The sequence below is a fragment of the Suillus paluster genome (assembly GCF_016628075.1).
Source record: "Suillus paluster strain FC165 chromosome Unknown EDB91scaffold_3, whole genome shotgun sequence".
Classification (NCBI taxonomy): Eukaryota; Fungi; Basidiomycota; class Agaricomycetes; order Boletales; family Suillaceae; genus Suillus; species Suillus paluster.
The window spans coordinates 241,335-258,599 of record NW_024537563.1 but is presented as its reverse complement, the minus strand read 5'-3'; the positions used below and the strand labels follow the sequence as shown (position 1 = coordinate 258,599).

At 47.5% G+C, this 17,265-nt stretch overlaps 6 protein-coding genes across 6 annotated transcripts; 4 read left to right on the top strand and 2 right to left on the bottom strand.

Annotated features, from left to right (window-relative positions):
• Positions 1 to 118: 118 nt before the first annotated feature.
• On the bottom strand, positions 119 to 3,090 carry EDB91DRAFT_1098826 (uncharacterized protein). Its single transcript, XM_041317112.1, is given in 16 exon segments — positions 119 to 611; positions 646 to 652; positions 672 to 832; positions 975 to 1,132; positions 1,158 to 1,270; positions 1,323 to 1,414; positions 1,467 to 1,649; positions 1,703 to 1,947; positions 1,999 to 2,019; positions 2,072 to 2,125; positions 2,220 to 2,261; positions 2,320 to 2,408; positions 2,430 to 2,441; positions 2,625 to 2,878; positions 2,939 to 3,011; positions 3,058 to 3,090. The coding sequence occupies 16 exon segments, from the start codon at positions 3,081 to 3,083 to the stop codon at positions 318 to 320; spliced, it is 1,824 nt and encodes a 607-aa protein (XP_041182935.1). The 5' UTR covers positions 3,084 to 3,090; the 3' UTR covers positions 119 to 317.
• Positions 3,091 to 4,553: 1,463 nt separating this feature from the next.
• Positions 4,554 to 6,486, bottom strand: EDB91DRAFT_1234060 (lariat debranching enzyme, C-terminal domain-containing protein; the record flags this gene model as incomplete). Its single annotated transcript, XM_041321164.1, has 10 exons — positions 4,554 to 4,645; positions 4,698 to 5,316; positions 5,378 to 5,489; positions 5,518 to 5,588; positions 5,642 to 5,727; positions 5,777 to 5,898; positions 5,947 to 6,030; positions 6,088 to 6,160; positions 6,195 to 6,272; positions 6,393 to 6,486. The coding sequence occupies 10 exons, from the start codon at positions 6,484 to 6,486 to the stop codon at positions 4,554 to 4,556; spliced, it is 1,431 nt and encodes a 476-aa protein (XP_041182934.1).
• Positions 6,487 to 6,806: 320 nt separating this feature from the next.
• On the top strand, positions 6,807 to 8,658 carry EDB91DRAFT_1285865 (uncharacterized protein; the record flags this gene model as incomplete). The annotated part of the gene is made up of 4 exons (XM_041324794.1): positions 6,807 to 6,927; positions 6,982 to 7,232; positions 7,305 to 8,094; positions 8,141 to 8,658. 4 exons carry the CDS (start codon positions 6,807 to 6,809, stop codon positions 8,305 to 8,307), a joined length of 1,329 nt encoding a protein of 442 aa, XP_041182933.1. The 3' UTR covers positions 8,308 to 8,658.
• A 101-nt stretch (positions 8,659 to 8,759) lies between these two features.
• On the top strand, positions 8,760 to 10,719 carry EDB91DRAFT_1242583 (caspase domain-containing protein; the record flags this gene model as incomplete). Its single annotated transcript, XM_041322206.1, has 16 exons — positions 8,760 to 8,901; positions 8,951 to 9,036; positions 9,090 to 9,150; positions 9,215 to 9,277; positions 9,326 to 9,363; positions 9,422 to 9,472; positions 9,530 to 9,566; positions 9,619 to 9,675; positions 9,726 to 9,764; positions 9,819 to 10,024; positions 10,081 to 10,152; positions 10,202 to 10,220; positions 10,270 to 10,315; positions 10,371 to 10,566; positions 10,621 to 10,641; positions 10,693 to 10,719. 16 exons carry the CDS (start codon positions 8,760 to 8,762, stop codon positions 10,717 to 10,719), a joined length of 1,161 nt encoding a protein of 386 aa, XP_041182932.1.
• Positions 10,720 to 11,439: 720 nt separating this feature from the next.
• Positions 11,440 to 13,432, top strand: EDB91DRAFT_1098801 (caspase domain-containing protein). The gene is made up of 13 exons (XM_041317111.1): positions 11,440 to 11,948; positions 12,002 to 12,090; positions 12,143 to 12,203; positions 12,260 to 12,322; positions 12,371 to 12,408; positions 12,462 to 12,518; positions 12,573 to 12,609; positions 12,661 to 12,864; positions 12,920 to 12,946; positions 12,994 to 13,094; positions 13,150 to 13,235; positions 13,287 to 13,359; positions 13,415 to 13,432. The coding sequence occupies exons 1-11, from the start codon at positions 11,813 to 11,815 to the stop codon at positions 13,204 to 13,206; spliced, it is 870 nt and encodes a 289-aa protein (XP_041182931.1). The 5' UTR covers positions 11,440 to 11,812; the 3' UTR covers positions 13,207 to 13,235; positions 13,287 to 13,359; positions 13,415 to 13,432.
• A 1,082-nt stretch (positions 13,433 to 14,514) lies between these two features.
• On the top strand, positions 14,515 to 16,773 carry EDB91DRAFT_1285859 (peptidase C14, caspase domain-containing protein; the record flags this gene model as incomplete). Its single annotated transcript, XM_041324793.1, has 14 exons — positions 14,515 to 14,644; positions 14,701 to 14,789; positions 14,848 to 14,908; positions 14,969 to 15,031; positions 15,086 to 15,123; positions 15,181 to 15,231; positions 15,289 to 15,325; positions 15,377 to 15,463; positions 15,515 to 15,541; positions 15,605 to 15,834; positions 15,884 to 15,955; positions 16,007 to 16,025; positions 16,084 to 16,129; positions 16,179 to 16,773. 14 exons carry the CDS (start codon positions 14,515 to 14,517, stop codon positions 16,366 to 16,368), a joined length of 1,140 nt encoding a protein of 379 aa, XP_041182930.1. The 3' UTR covers positions 16,369 to 16,773.
• Between the last annotated feature and the right edge of the window lie 492 nt (positions 16,774 to 17,265).

Below are 17,265 nucleotides of genomic sequence, written 5' to 3'. Positions count from 1 at the left end.
GATACTCAGTGGTACTCTGGTGGATGGCTCTGGGCCAACGATCGATAGTGATGGATGAGAAATAATCAATTAATGGTTGGCAAGACGGTACCGTCATCCACAGTTCGACTCGGACTCGGCCTCTTCATAAATGTACTGGCAGTGCCAGTTTCCTTAATATGTGCGTGTGATTACACAGGTTTAATGCAGTCTGGATGTATAATAATATAAGTATGTACGTTGACTTTCCACTCCTTGGACAACGGTAGACGGCCCTCAACTTTCAAGCCCTTCGTGATCTGTCATGACCACCAGGTTGGCAGAGCTAATATGTACTCCTATTCTTGGCACTCTTCTATGTCATGACCATCTTCTAGCGTCCACTTTGGAGCCGCTGGCGCATGATGGAAATAATCATTGGTGGCACTTCTAGCAAAGATCCTTGGAGGTGGCGTTGTGCTCAGCGAAGGTTGAGGATGGTCGAGTTCCCCAGGCTCCTCGACCACGTTCTCGGTGTATTTCACATCCTCCCTTTCTTCTGTGCAAAATGAACCAGGCAATATGGGGGCGTCCGTATCGACGGCTACCGCTGCGGTTTGTAACTCATGCTCGGACAGGATGGTCGCTGTGGCCTGGGAGAGCTTCGGAATGCAATGTTGCATTGACAGCCGTCCTAATCCATCCCTTCTGACGCAGAGATATCACGCTCGCAGCGAGCCTCGATGGTAGACTGGTCCTGGAAAACAGTCGGGGTGTCTTCTCGAATCTGTTGTAAAGAGCTAGCGCCTGACAAAAAACCTGGGTTGGTATGTGAATCCGATGATGGCAGCACGGGGTCGACGTCATGCGGTTGCTGAGGTGAATCCGCAGGAGCGGTGGGGTGGTATGGTCGAATCGGGGGAGTATATGGGGTAGGGGTAAGTATCACGATCGTTTGGGCCCTGTATTTCACGTTGAAAACCGGGTGAGATTGTTGTGGGAGGGATGCTGCATACCGGAGCATCCACCTCGGCATCTTCTGGCAAGGGTCCTACGAGATTTTTTTCGATGCCTGTGAACTCCATAATCTGCTTCCAAACGTCACCCAGACGAGACAATAGTGTCAGGCCGATGCCTCTGTGCAGCAGGGTTGACCGCCACGGACCAGTAATATCTTCTTTCTCTGGTGCGAAGGACACTGTTTGAAACCATCGCGAATACGACCAGTGTCACAGTACCAACAATAGTCCTGGAAGTTATATCTCCGGCAGTCCACCAATCGATCGAGAACGCCGCAAAGAAGAAGAGCATGCTAACATATTGAAATCAGGGCCTCCGCCTATTACATTAGGGTGCAGACTCACCCCCACATCAGCAACGCCTTGGGGAGGCTGAAAATTACAGCCAGCTTTTCCAAACTGTGCTTTTCATCGTGAAGGCTTGATAAAAAGTTTGCCTAAACCAATTGCCATAAGAACCGTGCTAGTTATACAATGGAAGCTACTGACCACTTCCTCGGCTGTGTTTTGTGCGGAGATTCGACCGTGTGAGACAAAGAACAAGCCGAGAACTATACTGCCCAAGCTCGTCACCAAGGACATATAGCTTGCCATCTGAATGGCATCTCTCCCGCCCTTATCAACAGTGTTGATAGCGAGAAACCCAACATTTGCATTGAGCAAGACAGTGGCCTGGCTCAACATTGATCGCACGGAAGTAGACAAAGATGAAAGGGTGGACTTACCAAGAGGTTGGAGTCCTGAAGCTGCCCTTTAAATTTTGAACTGAATACATTCCACCGTCCCGTGCAAACAATCTCGTCAACGTAAATCTTGTGCAGTTCGTGGATTTGAGCCATAGGGTAAAAGAACAGGAGGGGTGTGAGAATGGCCATCCATAGTGATGTTTGATATTTCGTATCATGAACGGTCTGCTCAAAGATCAGTCTCGCGCAGTCCTCCCCATGATAATTCACAAAGTGATTGTGACCTTCGCAATGACCGTAAATCACAGCTAGATAGACAAGTGAGGAGCACTGACTGAACGAATACATAACCCGGCCTTAAATGATAATCAACGTCAGGAAGAGATGAAGCTCAAACCCAAGCCTCACCAATGACAATGGCAGCGTGACATCGTCGCATGCTCTGATCCGCAGGGTCATGGACTGTGAGAAATGGGATTAGCACATCCGCGGGAAGGTGTCAGGGTAACATACCCGTGATTGAGTTCACCACAGAAAGGTGGTCTCTTAGTTCGACTGGTATCAAATGCCGCAGAAGACTGCTTCGATGTTAAGTGGTCTGATCGTTGCGACCATATGCATTAGGTCAAGGCTATCATCTCTAAGAGAGTACTGACCACATGCCGCATGCGCCAATGTATTCTTGACCTCATCGACAAGATCTTGTGCGACTGGGCACAGGCTAGGAAAGTAATCCCAATGTTTCCTACGCTGTATGTGAGCTTACTTACATGCGAACCTAGAATTTTGTTAAGAATGGCACAATGATAAACGACAGCATGCGGACCTTTACCGGAACACACCAATATTGTGCTTGAATGGCAAGTCCTGATGGCGGAAACCAGGACATGTCGTCAAACCCAGATCCACTGAAGAACTATTAATCACCCACCTATGTGCGAAAGATTCTCAATGCCTTTACACTCGGAGAGGATTATGTTCAGCATGGAAGTCATCCAACCAAAAGAGACATCTGTTACGGTGATTGACGAAATAATAGCAACAAACGACAGAGTCGCCATCAAAGACCTTTGGCTCAAGCACAAGGTCAACCTGATTCATATCGAGCTTCTCAAGCCCGACGGTCCGTCGGAGTTCATCGAACAAATACTGCATGTAGTATTCGATGTCATCGCATATTACTGGATCACAAATATCCAAGTCTGTGAATGTTCTCTGCGGGTTGTAGATCCCACTCAGATCGTCGGTCTTCAGTAAATCACGGACTTGACGCACATTTTCTTTGTGCACAAAATAGCGGAATCCTTCTGGATGCACGAGCGTGGTCCATCCTTTGGGCACATCCATACTTGAAAGAGTTTAGGAGTGGCAAAATACGGTCAAAACAATCTTACTCATGCGCAGGAAATGCGATTGTCATAGCAGGGACGGTAGTTTTGGAAGCGTTTAATACCCTTCGGGCAAGGTGAGCTCTCGAGTAAAGGCATATCAGCAGACTCGTGCTCACCGAGGACGTCCCCTTTGGTACCGCTTGACTTCAGCTGCAGCCATGGGGGCTATCGGCGGGCCATCGTAGTCATAGACCACGACGACCTCTGAGCCCGGTTGTTCGTCACTGTCGGGCGGAGCAGTGAAATGGACATGGTGGTCGATACCGGGATCTGATACCGGCACCGCCTGGGCAGACGAATCCAGCGGAATAACTGTGTTCGGGTATTCGTGGTGTATGGAACTATGGATGCTACCCGGGCGAGAATTGACAGGTCCCTTGTGTGTTCGGTATGCAGCTTGTCGACTTTCTGAACCAGCAATCGATCGTGTATGGGAGCGACCGGTGCTCACTGAAAGACGACTACCGGATGCGTATTGGGAATACGGCATGTCAGGCGCCAAATGTCTCATGGATGGCGTGCGCGTTGTATTAATAGAATGAGCATCATCCATGTATCCGTGTGGTCGTGAATGTGTTCTGGATACTTCATGGAGGCCGGAAAAGCGCGATGGGCCTGGACTGCTGGATTCCTGCAATGGGTCCTTGAGAAACGTCCTGTTGGTCACCGAGCTCTCTCCCATCTGCAGGTGCACACTTGACGTAGAGCCTTGATGGAGCTCATTTTCGCTGGGGTATCCTGTCGCTGTTGGAGTAGCTTCCAACGGAGGTTTCGCTGTACCCTTTCGCAAAGGTCGTGAATGTTGTGAATGGGTTCCTGTATAGGGATCGTCTGAAGGAGATGGAGGCTCTCCTGCAGCTTCTAGCCCCATTGGAATCAGGAGGCAGAAGACTCGAGCAAATGGGTACATCCTCTCCCCAGATGTCCGCTTGAGATCGCGGGAGCGCCCTGCTGGGAAAACGAGCTATCAATCTCCGGTTACCGAACTTTAAATAACCTGCAACAAAACGATGCAGGAAGGATAAGACAGCGCAGAATAAACTCGCAGAGCGACGTGCAAGTCGTGAAAGCCATTTCTTCAGTATGTCGAGAATGTGGGTGAGTTGGCTTGTTATCATGGCAAGCTATTTTACAGTGGCAGGCGAGGGAGGGAAGGAGAACATGCTATCAGGTCGTTGACTACATTTATCCAAACCTGACCACGGTCACCACAGCCGCAAAGCGCCTATTACGCACTTGCTGTACTGGAACTTCGAGAAACACGCATGTTTTCAAGGAACGTGTGGAATGATCGATCAGAACGAACTCTTAGGCCTTATGTAGCATGACAGTGAGAGTACTGCAGGGAAGCGAGGACAACTGTACTTGTTAAAGTGATAGACCTGGTGTGATAAAGGAACATAAGTAGAATTACGTAGGGCGTGGGAGGATAATATCAAATGTCACAAACCCTTTTCAACATTAATAATAAGTTCCGGCGAATGCTATCAAGAGGCTTCCTAGGGTCGATTGTCAGAGGAGAAATCGATCATGTTTTGAATGTCAAGCATATCGCAGAAGGCGACGGTCTGAGGATTAGTGTACCAAGGTGCTGTACAACCAACGTCAATGTCAATGAGGATAATTTGAAGAATTAGTAGTACACTCGCGCTGGTGGTTCTTTTGAGCTCCTTCACTTCCTGGACCAGGGGCACTCTGCACGAACGTCTGGCAGTCCAAGATGGATCGGATCCCAGGTAAAGAGGCATTAGAAGAGCTTGCTTCGTTGTCGTGCACATTCAACTTCACCCATTCCATTTCTTCTGCAACCTTAGCGCGAGCTGTTGCCTCGTCAGGATAATCTGCTTGACGCCGCCTCGTGGACAAGAATGGGTGAAAAGCACGTGTTATTGCCAGCCATTCTGGATCGAAGGTGAACTTCGGTATGCAGCGTTGGCCAGGCGTGGCAGATCCGTCCGATGTAGTAGGCACATCGACGACCTGTATTAGAAAGTCAGCGGATCCATGTCGCATAAACTCAGAGCTACAGACCTCCATGAATTCTCGTTTGGGAAGGCATTTGTCCAAGGCGAGGAACTCCGTCACGGATGGCTGTGGCCGATACACAACGAGAGGCGGCTGTACAACTTCGGTTTCTTCTTCATCCAGGATTATTTCATCAGGGTTCTGGGGAGCCTCTTGCAAATGAGGAACTTCAGTTGGAAGATTCTGATGTTCAACTGCATCGAAATCATCATCTGCAATCGCTATTTCATCTGGGTTCTGTGGCGGCAAAGTAGTGGACGGAGGAATTTGGCCCGGTGCCAGTTTGGTCATGCTGCACGGTAGCCTGAAAACGGACATGCAAATGCGCCGAGAACCACCATCTTGGTTTCAGTGTCCGCAAGAGCCCCATTAATGGAGGGGAACCCAGGTTGCCTGTCTGTACATCCTGTCTGAAAAATGGCTTTCGGCGAAGAAGACCCTGAGTAGTCACCATGTTGCTCGATGTATTGGGGCCAGTCGTGAGAAAGGAAGATATCCGGGGAGGATAGCTGTGATGTATTTGAGTGAGACCGAGAGCTTACGAAGGCTAAAAAATACTGACCAAGGACAGGCGGCGAACATTAAATTCTCTGATGTGGTATATACTTCGCATAGAGCCATGATCGTAAGGCAATCGTTCGTAAAGACCTGCGTGTATTCAATGCTAGAGTATCCGATAACGTGATTGGAGTATTACCTAGACTGAAATCGTTACTTTTGAATATTCCCGACGCGCCAGCGATACGGATACCGTTCACTTGAACGCATCCGGCATGCCCGAGGAAGTATATGTTTGGTGCAAGCCACCCGCCATGATACCTGTGCGAGGAAATCAGAACACAATTAGCATACGAAACAGGTGCGTACAGTTCTGACATGTAATTTGACGCCTCGTGATTCCCACCTATCACAATAGTAAGCACTGGAGCGGTCCTTTCTCCTGTATAGTACCTAGAGAGAAGTGGACTATTGTAAGATTGTTGCACCAACTGGGATATTGACACGTACTTGTGGAAATCGCCTAGCTGCCTATACTTCTGCGGTACAGCCATGCATTGCATATCTCTGTGATTACGGATAGCTTGAAAATCCCCACACATAAGAAGTAAATCTACGACAGTAGTTGTGCCTGGCCTCTAGATTGTGTAGGTGCTGGTAGATAGCGTCCAGCGCGCCGTGGCTGCATCCCTCCACTGCAATCTATTGAATTGTCAGTAGATATTGACTATAACTATCAAGACTCGACCTTCATGACCTAGAATTGTGGAGGAAAGTGGATGCTCCCTCTTGAAATTAGATTGACCGAGGCAAACCAAAGGCAAACTTCCCTGAAAGTAAATTCAAGAAGATTGTGGCTGTGCAGCCTTTGCAGCACTTCAGGAAACCCGTCCCAGGACTAGATATCATCTTTGACACACTAGAACGCATCTGAGCTCATGCTAAACATCACGGTTAACTTGCGGTTAACGGTGAACTGTTTCATGCACCGACTTTCGATGTTCATACAAGTTCTGCGCGCATGAGTCTATTCTGGGTTTTCAGCCGGATCCGATAAACGTTAAGCCCTGTACTAGGGACAGCCTGGGATTCCAGCCCTTTCATATATCAAATGGTCTCTCACCCGGGTTACTGTTTCCGCTCTCATATGTAATCGTAAGGGCTGTAGCCTGTGCCAGCCTGGTCACAGTCCCAAACGCCAAGTTACCCTCAACTTGGTCCTCATCATCATGCACTTCAGGCTATCTTCCCCGAAAATTCGACATTCTTTTGATAAAGATCCAGCTACTGTTCGTTCTGTCAATCATCAGCGCTTGAAGAGCGTTAGCGCTCGACTCGCATCGACCATTGGTGAGCGCCTTGTTTATTGTTTCTCCGTAGTTATCGCCACTGACTTTCCGGAAGCTGCAAGGAATCTCATCAGTATCATACAGCGCCGTGAGATCGTCCATAGATTGGATATCGGGGACAGTTCATTGGGCGATGAGGGTTGTGTACAGCTTTTCGACTTTCTGGACTCTTCTGCTGGTCAAAGATGCAAAAACAGCCTCACCGAGCTGTACCTCACAAAGAATGGTATAGGTGGAAAGGGTCTACTTGCTGTATCGAAGTTCATCAAGGACAATGACGTGCTCAGGGAACTATGTTTATCCGGTGTCAGTACAGGAACTTACGACGTTGTCATGTTAAAGTCTCTCAGACTGACTCTTTCCGCGTGATTAACGCAGAACCCATTATCAACCGATGCGGATGTCATCGCACAATTTACCACCGCACTGAATAGCTCGAGACTATGCACGCTCCAGTTGATCCATAACGGCTCTCTCTCTGACACCTTCGTTCGCGCATTTCTTCCCAGCCTCAGCACGCGATATCTGCGTCAACTCGACCTTTCTGCCATCAATATCACCCGAGTTGTGGTTCCTACTATCATCGAATATGTAACGTCACCACGTTGCAGACTGGACCGACTGCAGTGCAACGCGAACAGCCTGACACTGCCCGGTGCGCGCGAAATCATAAGCGCTATCGAGTGCAAGAACTATAGCCTTTTCAAGGCTAATCTTGATGACCTACATGTTGACGAACATGATGGTGACAGCGAGGAACGCACTCTTGCGTGGCAAGAGGGTTGGCGGATCCTGAATAACGCGGCGCAGAGGAACCTCATGAGCAAAATGCGGGTGAAAAAGCAAGCCCTTGCGCTACTGCTGTACAGCCGTGCGTTGTTCCTTCGGTCGGGCATGCGGGACATTGTTCCTGTCTTGGCTTCTGTTTCCACCCTCAATCGAATTTCAGCAAGCATCAAGTCAAATATCATTTCCGCGCCCTCGATGTTCTTCAATCTGCCTGACGAAATACAACAAGAAATCATCGCCTTACTGGCACCGGATTTATCTCACTGGCAGCGGATGCGTGTCGTTGCATTTGCTGCAGATGTCCGGACACTTCCACAGCTAGATGATCCTGATCTTGAGCCGGTGAACACAGCGCATCTCACAGCATTCATGCGAGCAGGTCTCAGCCGGAAGGTTGATACCACCAGCTAACATACCATACGAAGGCTCGTGGAAACCTCCAGCGTGGTGGGAGTGTGCGTGTCCTGAGGAGGACCGCAGAAACTGCCGGACTCTGCGCCGCTGGGAGAGAGAGAGACGGGATGTATGGCTGACGCAAGTTGGATGCGATGTTTGGGAACCTGAGTTTGCCATGCGGGACGCAGATCTTTGATCACGACGGGCTAGAATCCAGAGTCGACGATGGTCAATTTGAATTCTATTCCTTGGACTCGCTATTAGCATCATGATAATCATTGTAAGCCAATGCCATATCTATGCATCTCCGGATCATCAGCGTGCACTGACAATTACGTATTCCCCGATGGTGCGTCCCGCCATCCTGTACTTCCTGTTAAAATGTGCGAAAGTCTCATGGTTTGTCCCCGCTCAGAGCTTAGTACAGCTCTCAAGATAGCTGTGCGCTGCTGTGCTTCCTACAGAGAAGTACATATAAAATATACATTTGTTCCCCGCCGACCCCAAAATTTCATCTTCATTTCCCTCTACTAGGACACCAACGTTATTGCATCCGAGCATTACTGTATTAGCTGGTAGGCATCTGACACTGCAACTTGAGCTCATCAGTTCTCGGCCTCACTCACTAATCATCAGTGATAAATATAAATGTCGGGCGCCATTCCTGGATCTTCTAAGCCTCTGGGAGTATCTAGGGCTCTCCTTGTCGGTGTGGCAAAAGTGGACGGGTTCCCCAACCTCCCTCAAGCGCACAAGGATGTTGTGAGAATGAAAGAATTCCTGATTCGCTGTATGTTCGTTTTATGACTGGACACTTCGTCGATTGACCACTGCCGCAGCCCGTGGCTACCTACCCGAAAACATCGTACTTATGATGCACCATAATAGTGTCGCGAAAAAGTTTTATCCTAGCAGAACAAACATGGTAAGCATGCTAAAGTACCGATCTTCCATAGCCTACCTGATCATATTGCGCAGCTGCGTGAGATTGACCTCGTGGTCCAACGTACATCCCAATATGACCAGATTTTCTTCTACTGTAAGTAAGCTCTTGCGACGCTGTGACAAAGCGTCGATACTTCTGAGCGCTAATGTTCCGTCAGACACTGGTCATGGAGATCAAGTTACTTGCAAACATAACTCTGAACCCGACAACAAAGATGAAGGTAGCGTACAAGTCACATCCCTCTAACTCGCGTTAATTTCTCCGATAGCTATCCTCACATACACGGGGAAGCGCATCATCGATAATGTAAGCTTCGGGTCATGAATTGTTGTCCGGTTCATGGCACTGAATGACCCTCTTAAAGGTCTTGAAAGCACGCCTTGTTGATCCATTACCTCAAGGCGCCAAGCTTTTCGTCGGTGTTCCGGTGTGATTTCTAAAAGTCTTACTAATAATGTCATCCTGTGAACAGGCACTCTGGGATTGTTGTCACTCTCAAACAGTGTTGGGTACGTAGGTCTATCGTTCGTGTTCGTTTTTGCACTCATACGGGCGTCAAAGATTTGGAGCATTACAATTGCAACGAGTTATGGCGGGCGCCTTTGAAAGTCCTGACAGGTGAGAGCTATATTGCGATCGTATCTCCAAGACAATACTGATGATCTCAGGTTTGGCGAGAAAAACCAAAAGCATAGGTCAAGGCCTAAGTAGGTGTCTGTTGCTCTGTTGGATCCGTCATCACCTGAATGTTCGCCACGCAGGCAAGAGGCTCAGCGCCAACATCTTGAAGGATAGCTCCGAGGGTCGTTCCTCGTCAAAGGATGACTCTCCAAGAAATGCACCATTGGCAATTGACAGCGGGGAACCTTCTGCCCTCTACAGGGTGTCTTCTCCTGATTCATACTTGCCTAGATGTACTTTTGACTGTCCTATCACACTCCCGGAGAACCGAGTCAAGGCCTACGTCGTGCGTAGTTTCTCTTACTGATATATTTCGAAAAATCTAACCTCGATCCCTCCAAGGTTTCCTTGTCTGCATGCAAAGATAATGAATTGGCATACGATGACAACGTCACGGGTGAAACGGTTACGAAGGTAGGGCTCAATCTGCTCAGCATTTCCAGTCTGATTGAAGGTCGCTTAGTTCTTCATTGAATACCTTGGTGAGAGGCATATTCAGAGAAACAGGTGCATCGAACTTATCCTCCCTAGAGCGCAACCCTGAGGCTTCTTATCGCGAACTACTCTCCTACATACAGTGGGTGGCACTGTAACTCACTGTTTCATGTGAGGAGCTGACGGGCACTCTGCAGGGAAAAGGTCGATGTCATAACACGCAGACGAACGCAGGCGATAAAACCGACAGGCGAGACAACATACCGCTCACATCATCTGGAGAGACTACCGGAAAACGAAGTCGAAATTGAGAATTGGCACACATGCGAACATCACCGTAGCCATAGCGATGACGAGAATGACGCTTCTACTTTGAGTTCTCAGCAGCCTGCGGTACGTTTCACGTGACGCAATCAAGTTCGTCATACTTATCTAGTTTTCGTACAGTACTCGAGTCAGTACCGCCTGGTGAGTGTATCAAAGTGTCTTGCGTGTTGAGTGTTTGTTCATGAGATTCAGGATATGTCGCAGATCGTTGAATTATGAAGCATAAGACAGGCAATATCACCTGGCACAGCTACTACACCGGTTTGCGACGTTTACCTCATTGATTGAATCTTAAAGTGCCCAGACGGACCTTCGCAAAGCATTTCCCTTCATACCCTTGGCTTCGGGAAAATATCATTTAAAGCTTATCAATAATCATATTTAGGACACTAATCTTATGCCCAACGCACACTGCTAGAGTACATACCCTATATATTCCTGGGCACCAGTTCTCCGCCGATTCGGCGCCGAACTCTTCGTCCTTTTGTATTCTACTTAACAGCTGTCTCCTGTAGTTGTAACTGGTATTGCAACTCTTGCTCGAATATAATCCAGTTACGCGGTGGCTCCACGAAACCGTCAGTCTTCTTAGTGTCTTTCTAAACGTGTCAAGTCACATATTGGAATCCTCCAAGGAGATCATTAGATGAATTAAGCAACCCGTTACTTCCTAGTGCTCATAATGACAATTATCATATACAGCTGCGACTACTATTAAATCGGATATATGACGCGGCCTTCCGTATGCCCCTCCCTGCGTTACCGGTGTAACGTTATACGCACTATTATATGTTGCTGTATACTGAGCTGTGCTTATACTAATACAGCTTTGGGGCACAGCAATTAGGTGCGCATGCTGCTCGCACTGCAACTCGTCGATATAATACTTATAGTTGCAGTAGTCGTACGGACACTAAGTCACGAAGAGGGGGGGGGTTAGATCTCGGATAGTGCCGCACCCCTAGTATGCCGCCCTCACACTCGAAGCAGTGTCCTTCTTAGGTGATGCCGTAATTGCATTAAAGTTTGACGGATGTTCGGCCAATGTTCGGCGGCGCCCAGGTCCCGAAGTAATTGTGAGCTCACTGGTCTGCTCACATGTGCTCACATGTGCCCTTATGTGCCTTGATCAACGTTGACTCAGTGGGTGCTGTGACTGTTATGCCAGGCTTGGTATATCTTTGACCTTTAACTTATCACAAATTGGTTTACTCGATCTGATATCGCGGATCAAGTAGACACCTACCAGTGTGGTCTCGCCCTCTCTTTGTGACTGTCGTCAGCCGATTTCTATACACTGCTTCTCAGCTCTATGTCTTTGAGTCAAGCCGCATCCTGCAAAGGCAGGAAAAAGGCATTGCTCATCGCCGTGAGGAACGTGGTAGGGATCGAAGTTTCGCTCCCCCGCACGCACTATGATGCTCAAGAGCTCAAAGAACTTCTCATTGGTCAGTTATCTTCATTGTATGTAAAACCTTGCATTCTGACGCTCTTACTCCAGATCAATATGGCTACGCTGATGATGATGTCATACTGCTGGTGGACGACCGCAAACTAGACAAATCGCTTTGGCCTTCTAAAGCAAATATTGTGAGCTTGAACTAAATTCGTCTCGATACCTCTATCCTCACTCCACACTTAGTTCAAGAGGATCAAATGGCTCGTAGAAGATATTGGAGAGCACGACCGACTGGTATTCTACTGTTTGTCTGCACTTGTAGCTATAACTGCACCGATCAGACTCATCTTATCTCGTTAGACTCGGGTCACGGGGGCCAGACTATATGCCGCCATGATAGCGAAGTTGATGGACAAGATGAAGGTGACGTTCATTCTACTAGTAATTCCGCCCAAACTAACCCTTCCACAGTTATATATGGATTCAATGGCCGCAAGATTATCGACAACGTAGGGTTTGAGGATCGGACAACTGCTATCCGTGGCATTAAATCCCATGTTAGGACCTCAAACAACGACTGGTGGATCCGGTGTTGAGAACGAAGGGTTGTCATTTGTTTGCGAGTAATTCTGTATCTTCCCCAGAGTCTACCATTCAATATTGGTCATTTTAGGCTCTGTTCGATTGTTGCCATTCAGAGACTATCCTTGGTGATTACTCCAATCTCTCTGCCCATCTCTGACAATTAATATTCCACACAGACCTCAAGCATTGTAACTGCTGTTCTCGATTGCTGTCGCCAGTCAAATCTTTTATCACCTCTAGCCAGGAAAGCAACACGGATGCAACTCGAACCCCTCCCCTTAAAAAGTGGTTATGGTTTCCTAAAGAGTATCGTACTCTTCCGGTCAGCATACCACGGCTGAGCAAAAACGTCCTGATACCATCTCCGTGGTCCGTCATTGGTACGTATCTGTTTCATGTATCCTTCAGCCTACCATTTCGACATTTCAATGATAGGGCTGGCAAATCGTACCATGGGGCATCGTGAGTTCAATTTTATTGCAGTTGCTACCGTCTGATGGAGACTCCAGTTTACAACCGCATCGCGAGAATACTGAAGGTTTTTCTCAAGGGCACACCATGTCCTGTCAATGAACCTGTACAAACTGCGCCTGCGAGACAATCAATCTTAGTCAATACTGTTCTCATTTCTCAGTCCCAATGGCTCATGTCCCCACACCGGACAGTGTTGTCTCCCATCTCGATTTTCCCAAATGCTAGATGCAACAGTACTTGTGCCATGACTGCAGAAGAAGAGAATCAAGGTCGTGTGGTAAGTCAATACACATCTACGGCACACACATGTTTAAAACTTTCACTCTAGGTGTGCTTGTCAGCATGCAGAGACAGCGAAGTGGCAACACGACGATAATGAGACAGGTGGAACTTTGACAAAGGTGAAGGACAAGATTGCGCCGTATTTGCCCCATGCTCATTAACATGGTTCAACAGTTTTTTATGTCTTCGTTGAGTAAGTCCGAGATATCAGTACACGTGTAACACGATGATCTCTGACAAACCTTGTTCGCAGAGAAGAACTCCGGTATTTCTTACCGAGGCTTGCTTGACGATATCCAGTTAGCTTTCTAAGACTACATCATTCCTTCGGTATCACTTACTTATGTTCTTCCAGGTCTCAGGTTGCAGAACTTCAGAAAAAGAGGGCAGCAGAGATGTCGAGACTAACTTTTGGCTGGTTTCCGGCTCGAAGAAGACAGTTCGAGGTCACATCAGACGGCAGAATCGCAAGAAAAGGCTCTACTCAAGAACCTCGAGTAAGTGCAGCACTCGGTTAACACAATGAAACAATGACCAATCAGCCCCCAGATTACAAGTAATTGCCCATTCGTATGTATTCTGCCTTTACACCTGATACCCGTCACTCAACCGCAAAAAGGACTGGAACAAGAAGGTTTCCATCTAAACATTGCCCTTCGGCAAAAGGCTGAGGGTAATACCCCACCTCTGAAGAACCTGAAGTTTTCTATTAGGTTAACTTATCTGCTTTATTTTGGCTTTATTAGTCATTTATTCTCTGTCCACAATGATCTTGGTGCTGTTTTCAGACTGTCCTCAAGTAGGTCATGCCTTCGATGTGCTCTACTTTCCTGTGTTCATTCCTGTGTTGTCTAATATACTCTGTCACAGCTACAACACAGTGGCTCATCAAATATGTATGTAATTTATATATACGTACGGTATCAATGTTGTGTAAGCCTGTGTAAACCTGTGACCTTCTTGAATCTTTCTACGAACAATAAGCTGTGACTCCAGGACGTAGGTATATATGTATAATGTTATATCATCGAGCTTTCCTTCCCCCCCTCCTCCTCCTTCTTCCTCCTGTCACCCGTTGACCCCCATAACCCCTCACGTTTGGAGTCAGGCAGGTTTCATCGGTGTTGGCAACGGGAAGACTCGACAGTCAAGTCAATCATATCACATTTGCATAGATAACAAATTGCCAATCGTCTGACTCCCCTGCTGCGGTCGATCCTAGTCGATCACCTTATCATATAACCCCTACAAGGTTACCGTTATTTACTGTATTTATGGCAAATCCTACCAATGCTGGAAATAAGAAGGCCCTGCTCATTGCAGTGAGATCTGTGGATAAAAAAGGCTTTCTGCCTTTGCACCACGCCCACGAGGACGCCGAATCGCTCAAACGCCTCCTTATCGGTAAGTCGTACTGCCTCCTGACTTGCTTTATTCGTTCTGAATCTCGACTTTCATAGATGAGTTTAATTACCCCGAAGCGAATGTTGTCTTGATGAAGCATGACACGGAGGTCCTAAAGCATCTCTGGCCATCACGGAAAAACATAGTAAGACACCTAAAGACCGAGGCCCGTTGCCGAACTGACGGATATCCTGTTCTGGTAGCTCGAGCAGATCACGAAGATGGTCACAGGTGCATCCGCAAATGACCAGTTCTTCTTCTATTGTAAGTAAAAGATGTCTCGTCAGCTCGCAAAGAATCAGGATGACACTCGGAATGTACAAGATTCTGGTCATGGAAATCAAATAACTTGCAAGCACCACACTGAAACAGACGGAAAGGATGAAGGTATGCTTGGTAGCACATTCGCTCTTCGTATTTTTAATTGCATTTCCTTGCCAGTCATATACGCATACACCGGCCGCTATATTGTCGATAACGTACGGCTCCCTTATACGTCGGTTATAGAATTCAGACTGATTATATTGCATTCACAGAAACTAAGACAACTACTAGTAAATCCTTTGCCTCGAGGGAGTAAACTTTTCGTGAGCGAATTTTCCAAGGCATCGTGCGCGTGAGCTCATTGTCTTTTTGGGAGACAGGCCCTCTGGGACTCTTGCCACTCTGAGACGATTTTGGGTCAGTACTACTAGCTTCTAGCTGATACCCGATCTAATAAGAATCCAAAAGACCTGGACCATCACAAGTGCAATAAGTTATTTTCCGGGGATGCTGTGAGAACTCAACGGAAGTCCTTCACAGGACGCTTCTTTCCGGGTATGTGTTGCTTTTGTGTAACACTCTCATATATATTGATATCAGAATAAGAACCGGCATCGAAACCTAGGTCGCTCCGTGAGCTCTCCGTGCTTCTTTTCCTCGGAAAATCATCTGACTCGTTTTATGATCATTGACCAGCACCCAGCAGCCAACGACAACCTCCACCACGTGGCCGCGCGGGAAATCCATCGCTGACTTTGAACAGTGTTTTCATCCAACCTCAATCTCCGACTCCCAGTTGGCTTCCACGCATGTTCATTAGCACCTCGCCTTCTGCTCTCCGCCGGGTTTTATCCCCAGACTCTTGGTTTAAATGCACGGGTGACTGTGAGAAGATGAAACCAGAGGAGCAGAAAGAAGCCCATGTAGTGCGTAGTTTTTACACCTGGTTGATTTACCCATTGACGAGGTTACTAGGTTTCATTGTCTGCATGTCGTGATAATGAATATGCGTATGATGACAATGAGACCCATGGCACTGTGACCAAGGTACGAGTTCCAGTATTTCGGTCATTAGTTTGCCTAACACGCTCCTTGCAGTTTTTTATTGAATGCGTATGTAAGTGTGCTCCGGAACATATTGAACGTATACGTGAACACATCCAATTATAACATAGCGCAAGATCCCAAACCGTCGTTATTCACCTTGCTCAAACATATCAAGTTTGTGTCCCCATTTTTTTTGCCTGATTCTCTCTGACAAATGCCCAAGGGATCAGGTGGATCAATTGAACGAGAAACGCCAGCTGCAGCTTAAGATCGTCGACCGTCGCGCTACCGATCTCGCTGATAGGATGATCCAAGAGAAGAAAAAGCCAATTTTCCGACGCAATACGGAGGTAGTCGACTTAGATGAGTATATGAGCTCTCAGGAAAGCTCGCTGCAAAACAGAAGTGCATGAGTGGCAGCCTCAGAACCCAGGGGTAGAGTTTCTGTTTTTTTTCACTGTTCTCGTGTCTGACCAGCCCGACGACAGTACGCCAGCCATCACCCATTAGTAGGTCATTTACTATAACACTTTCGCTTCGTAATTAACCTTTGACCCCCGGTATGCAGGACATGGATCAGCTGGTGGATACTATCTTCTAAGTATTTCTGTTTTCTTGATTAAATCGCTGCTTGTATTGGTTCATTCACTTGACAATGTTTTGGACAGCCTGTTCATACTATTACTGATTGATTCAAGCCGATATAACATGCACATCATACTGTAACATGTACTGTATGATGCGCAATGGCCCTACGGGCACCCCTGGACCCGGCATTTACTTGTAATTATCCTCTCCACAGCATTGACATTTTCACTTCCTTGATACCCTTCTGTATTATTGTTGTTGTTATTCATAATAATCAATCACCACGCTGCAATTACTAATTACAGCCACAATACTACATGTCTCCCCCTCTCGCGATTCACAGGGGTTGTACAGTACCATCTTCACCGCGTCTGTGAACACTTTCGTGAGTTCTACGCTATCTGTCCCTAGGTTAATACCGTTCGCAATAGCATATGCGGTCCCTGTAGCCTGTTGGTATCAGTTATGGCAGCCAAAGCCCAGCAATCTGTCAATCCCTAGAATTGCTCGCTGATACAACTCAAAATCACGCGAATGCGGCAATGTATGCTCAGGCAGACGCTCGTTTGTCGACTGACACTGCTTGCAAATCTGAAGCAGACGCATTATGAGCGCAAACACTGCACGCACCCCGTTTCTGCGCGTCAGCTGACATCCAAACCTGCTGCTCGCAATCTTCTCGTCAGCCGTGCGAACAGAAGAAAGAGAGGATCATCTTCATC

Bases quoted from the DNA above. Each gene is read 5' to 3' on its own strand.
- EDB91DRAFT_1098801 (XM_041317111.1), top strand. From the start codon at position 11,813: ATGTCTTTGAGTCAAGCCGCATCCTGCAAAGGCAGGAAAAAGGCATTG. The intron at 12,091-12,142 runs GTGAGCTTGAAC...CTCCACACTTAG, and splicing joins GGCCTTCTAAAGCAAATATT to TTCAAGAGGATCAAATGGCT. The intron at 12,204-12,259 runs GTTTGTCTGCAC...TTATCTCGTTAG, and splicing joins CGACCGACTGGTATTCTACT to ACTCGGGTCACGGGGGCCAG.
- EDB91DRAFT_1098826 (XM_041317112.1), bottom strand. From the start codon at position 3,083: ATGACAATCGCATTTCCTGCGCATGA. The intron at 2,020-2,071 runs GTGAGGCTTGGG...TTATCATTTAAG, and splicing joins TCACGCTGCCATTGTCATTG to GCCGGGTTATGTATTCGTTC. The intron at 1,650-1,702 runs GTAAGTCCACCC...ATGTTGAGCCAG, and splicing joins TTCAGGACTCCAACCTCTTG to GCCACTGTCTTGCTCAATGC.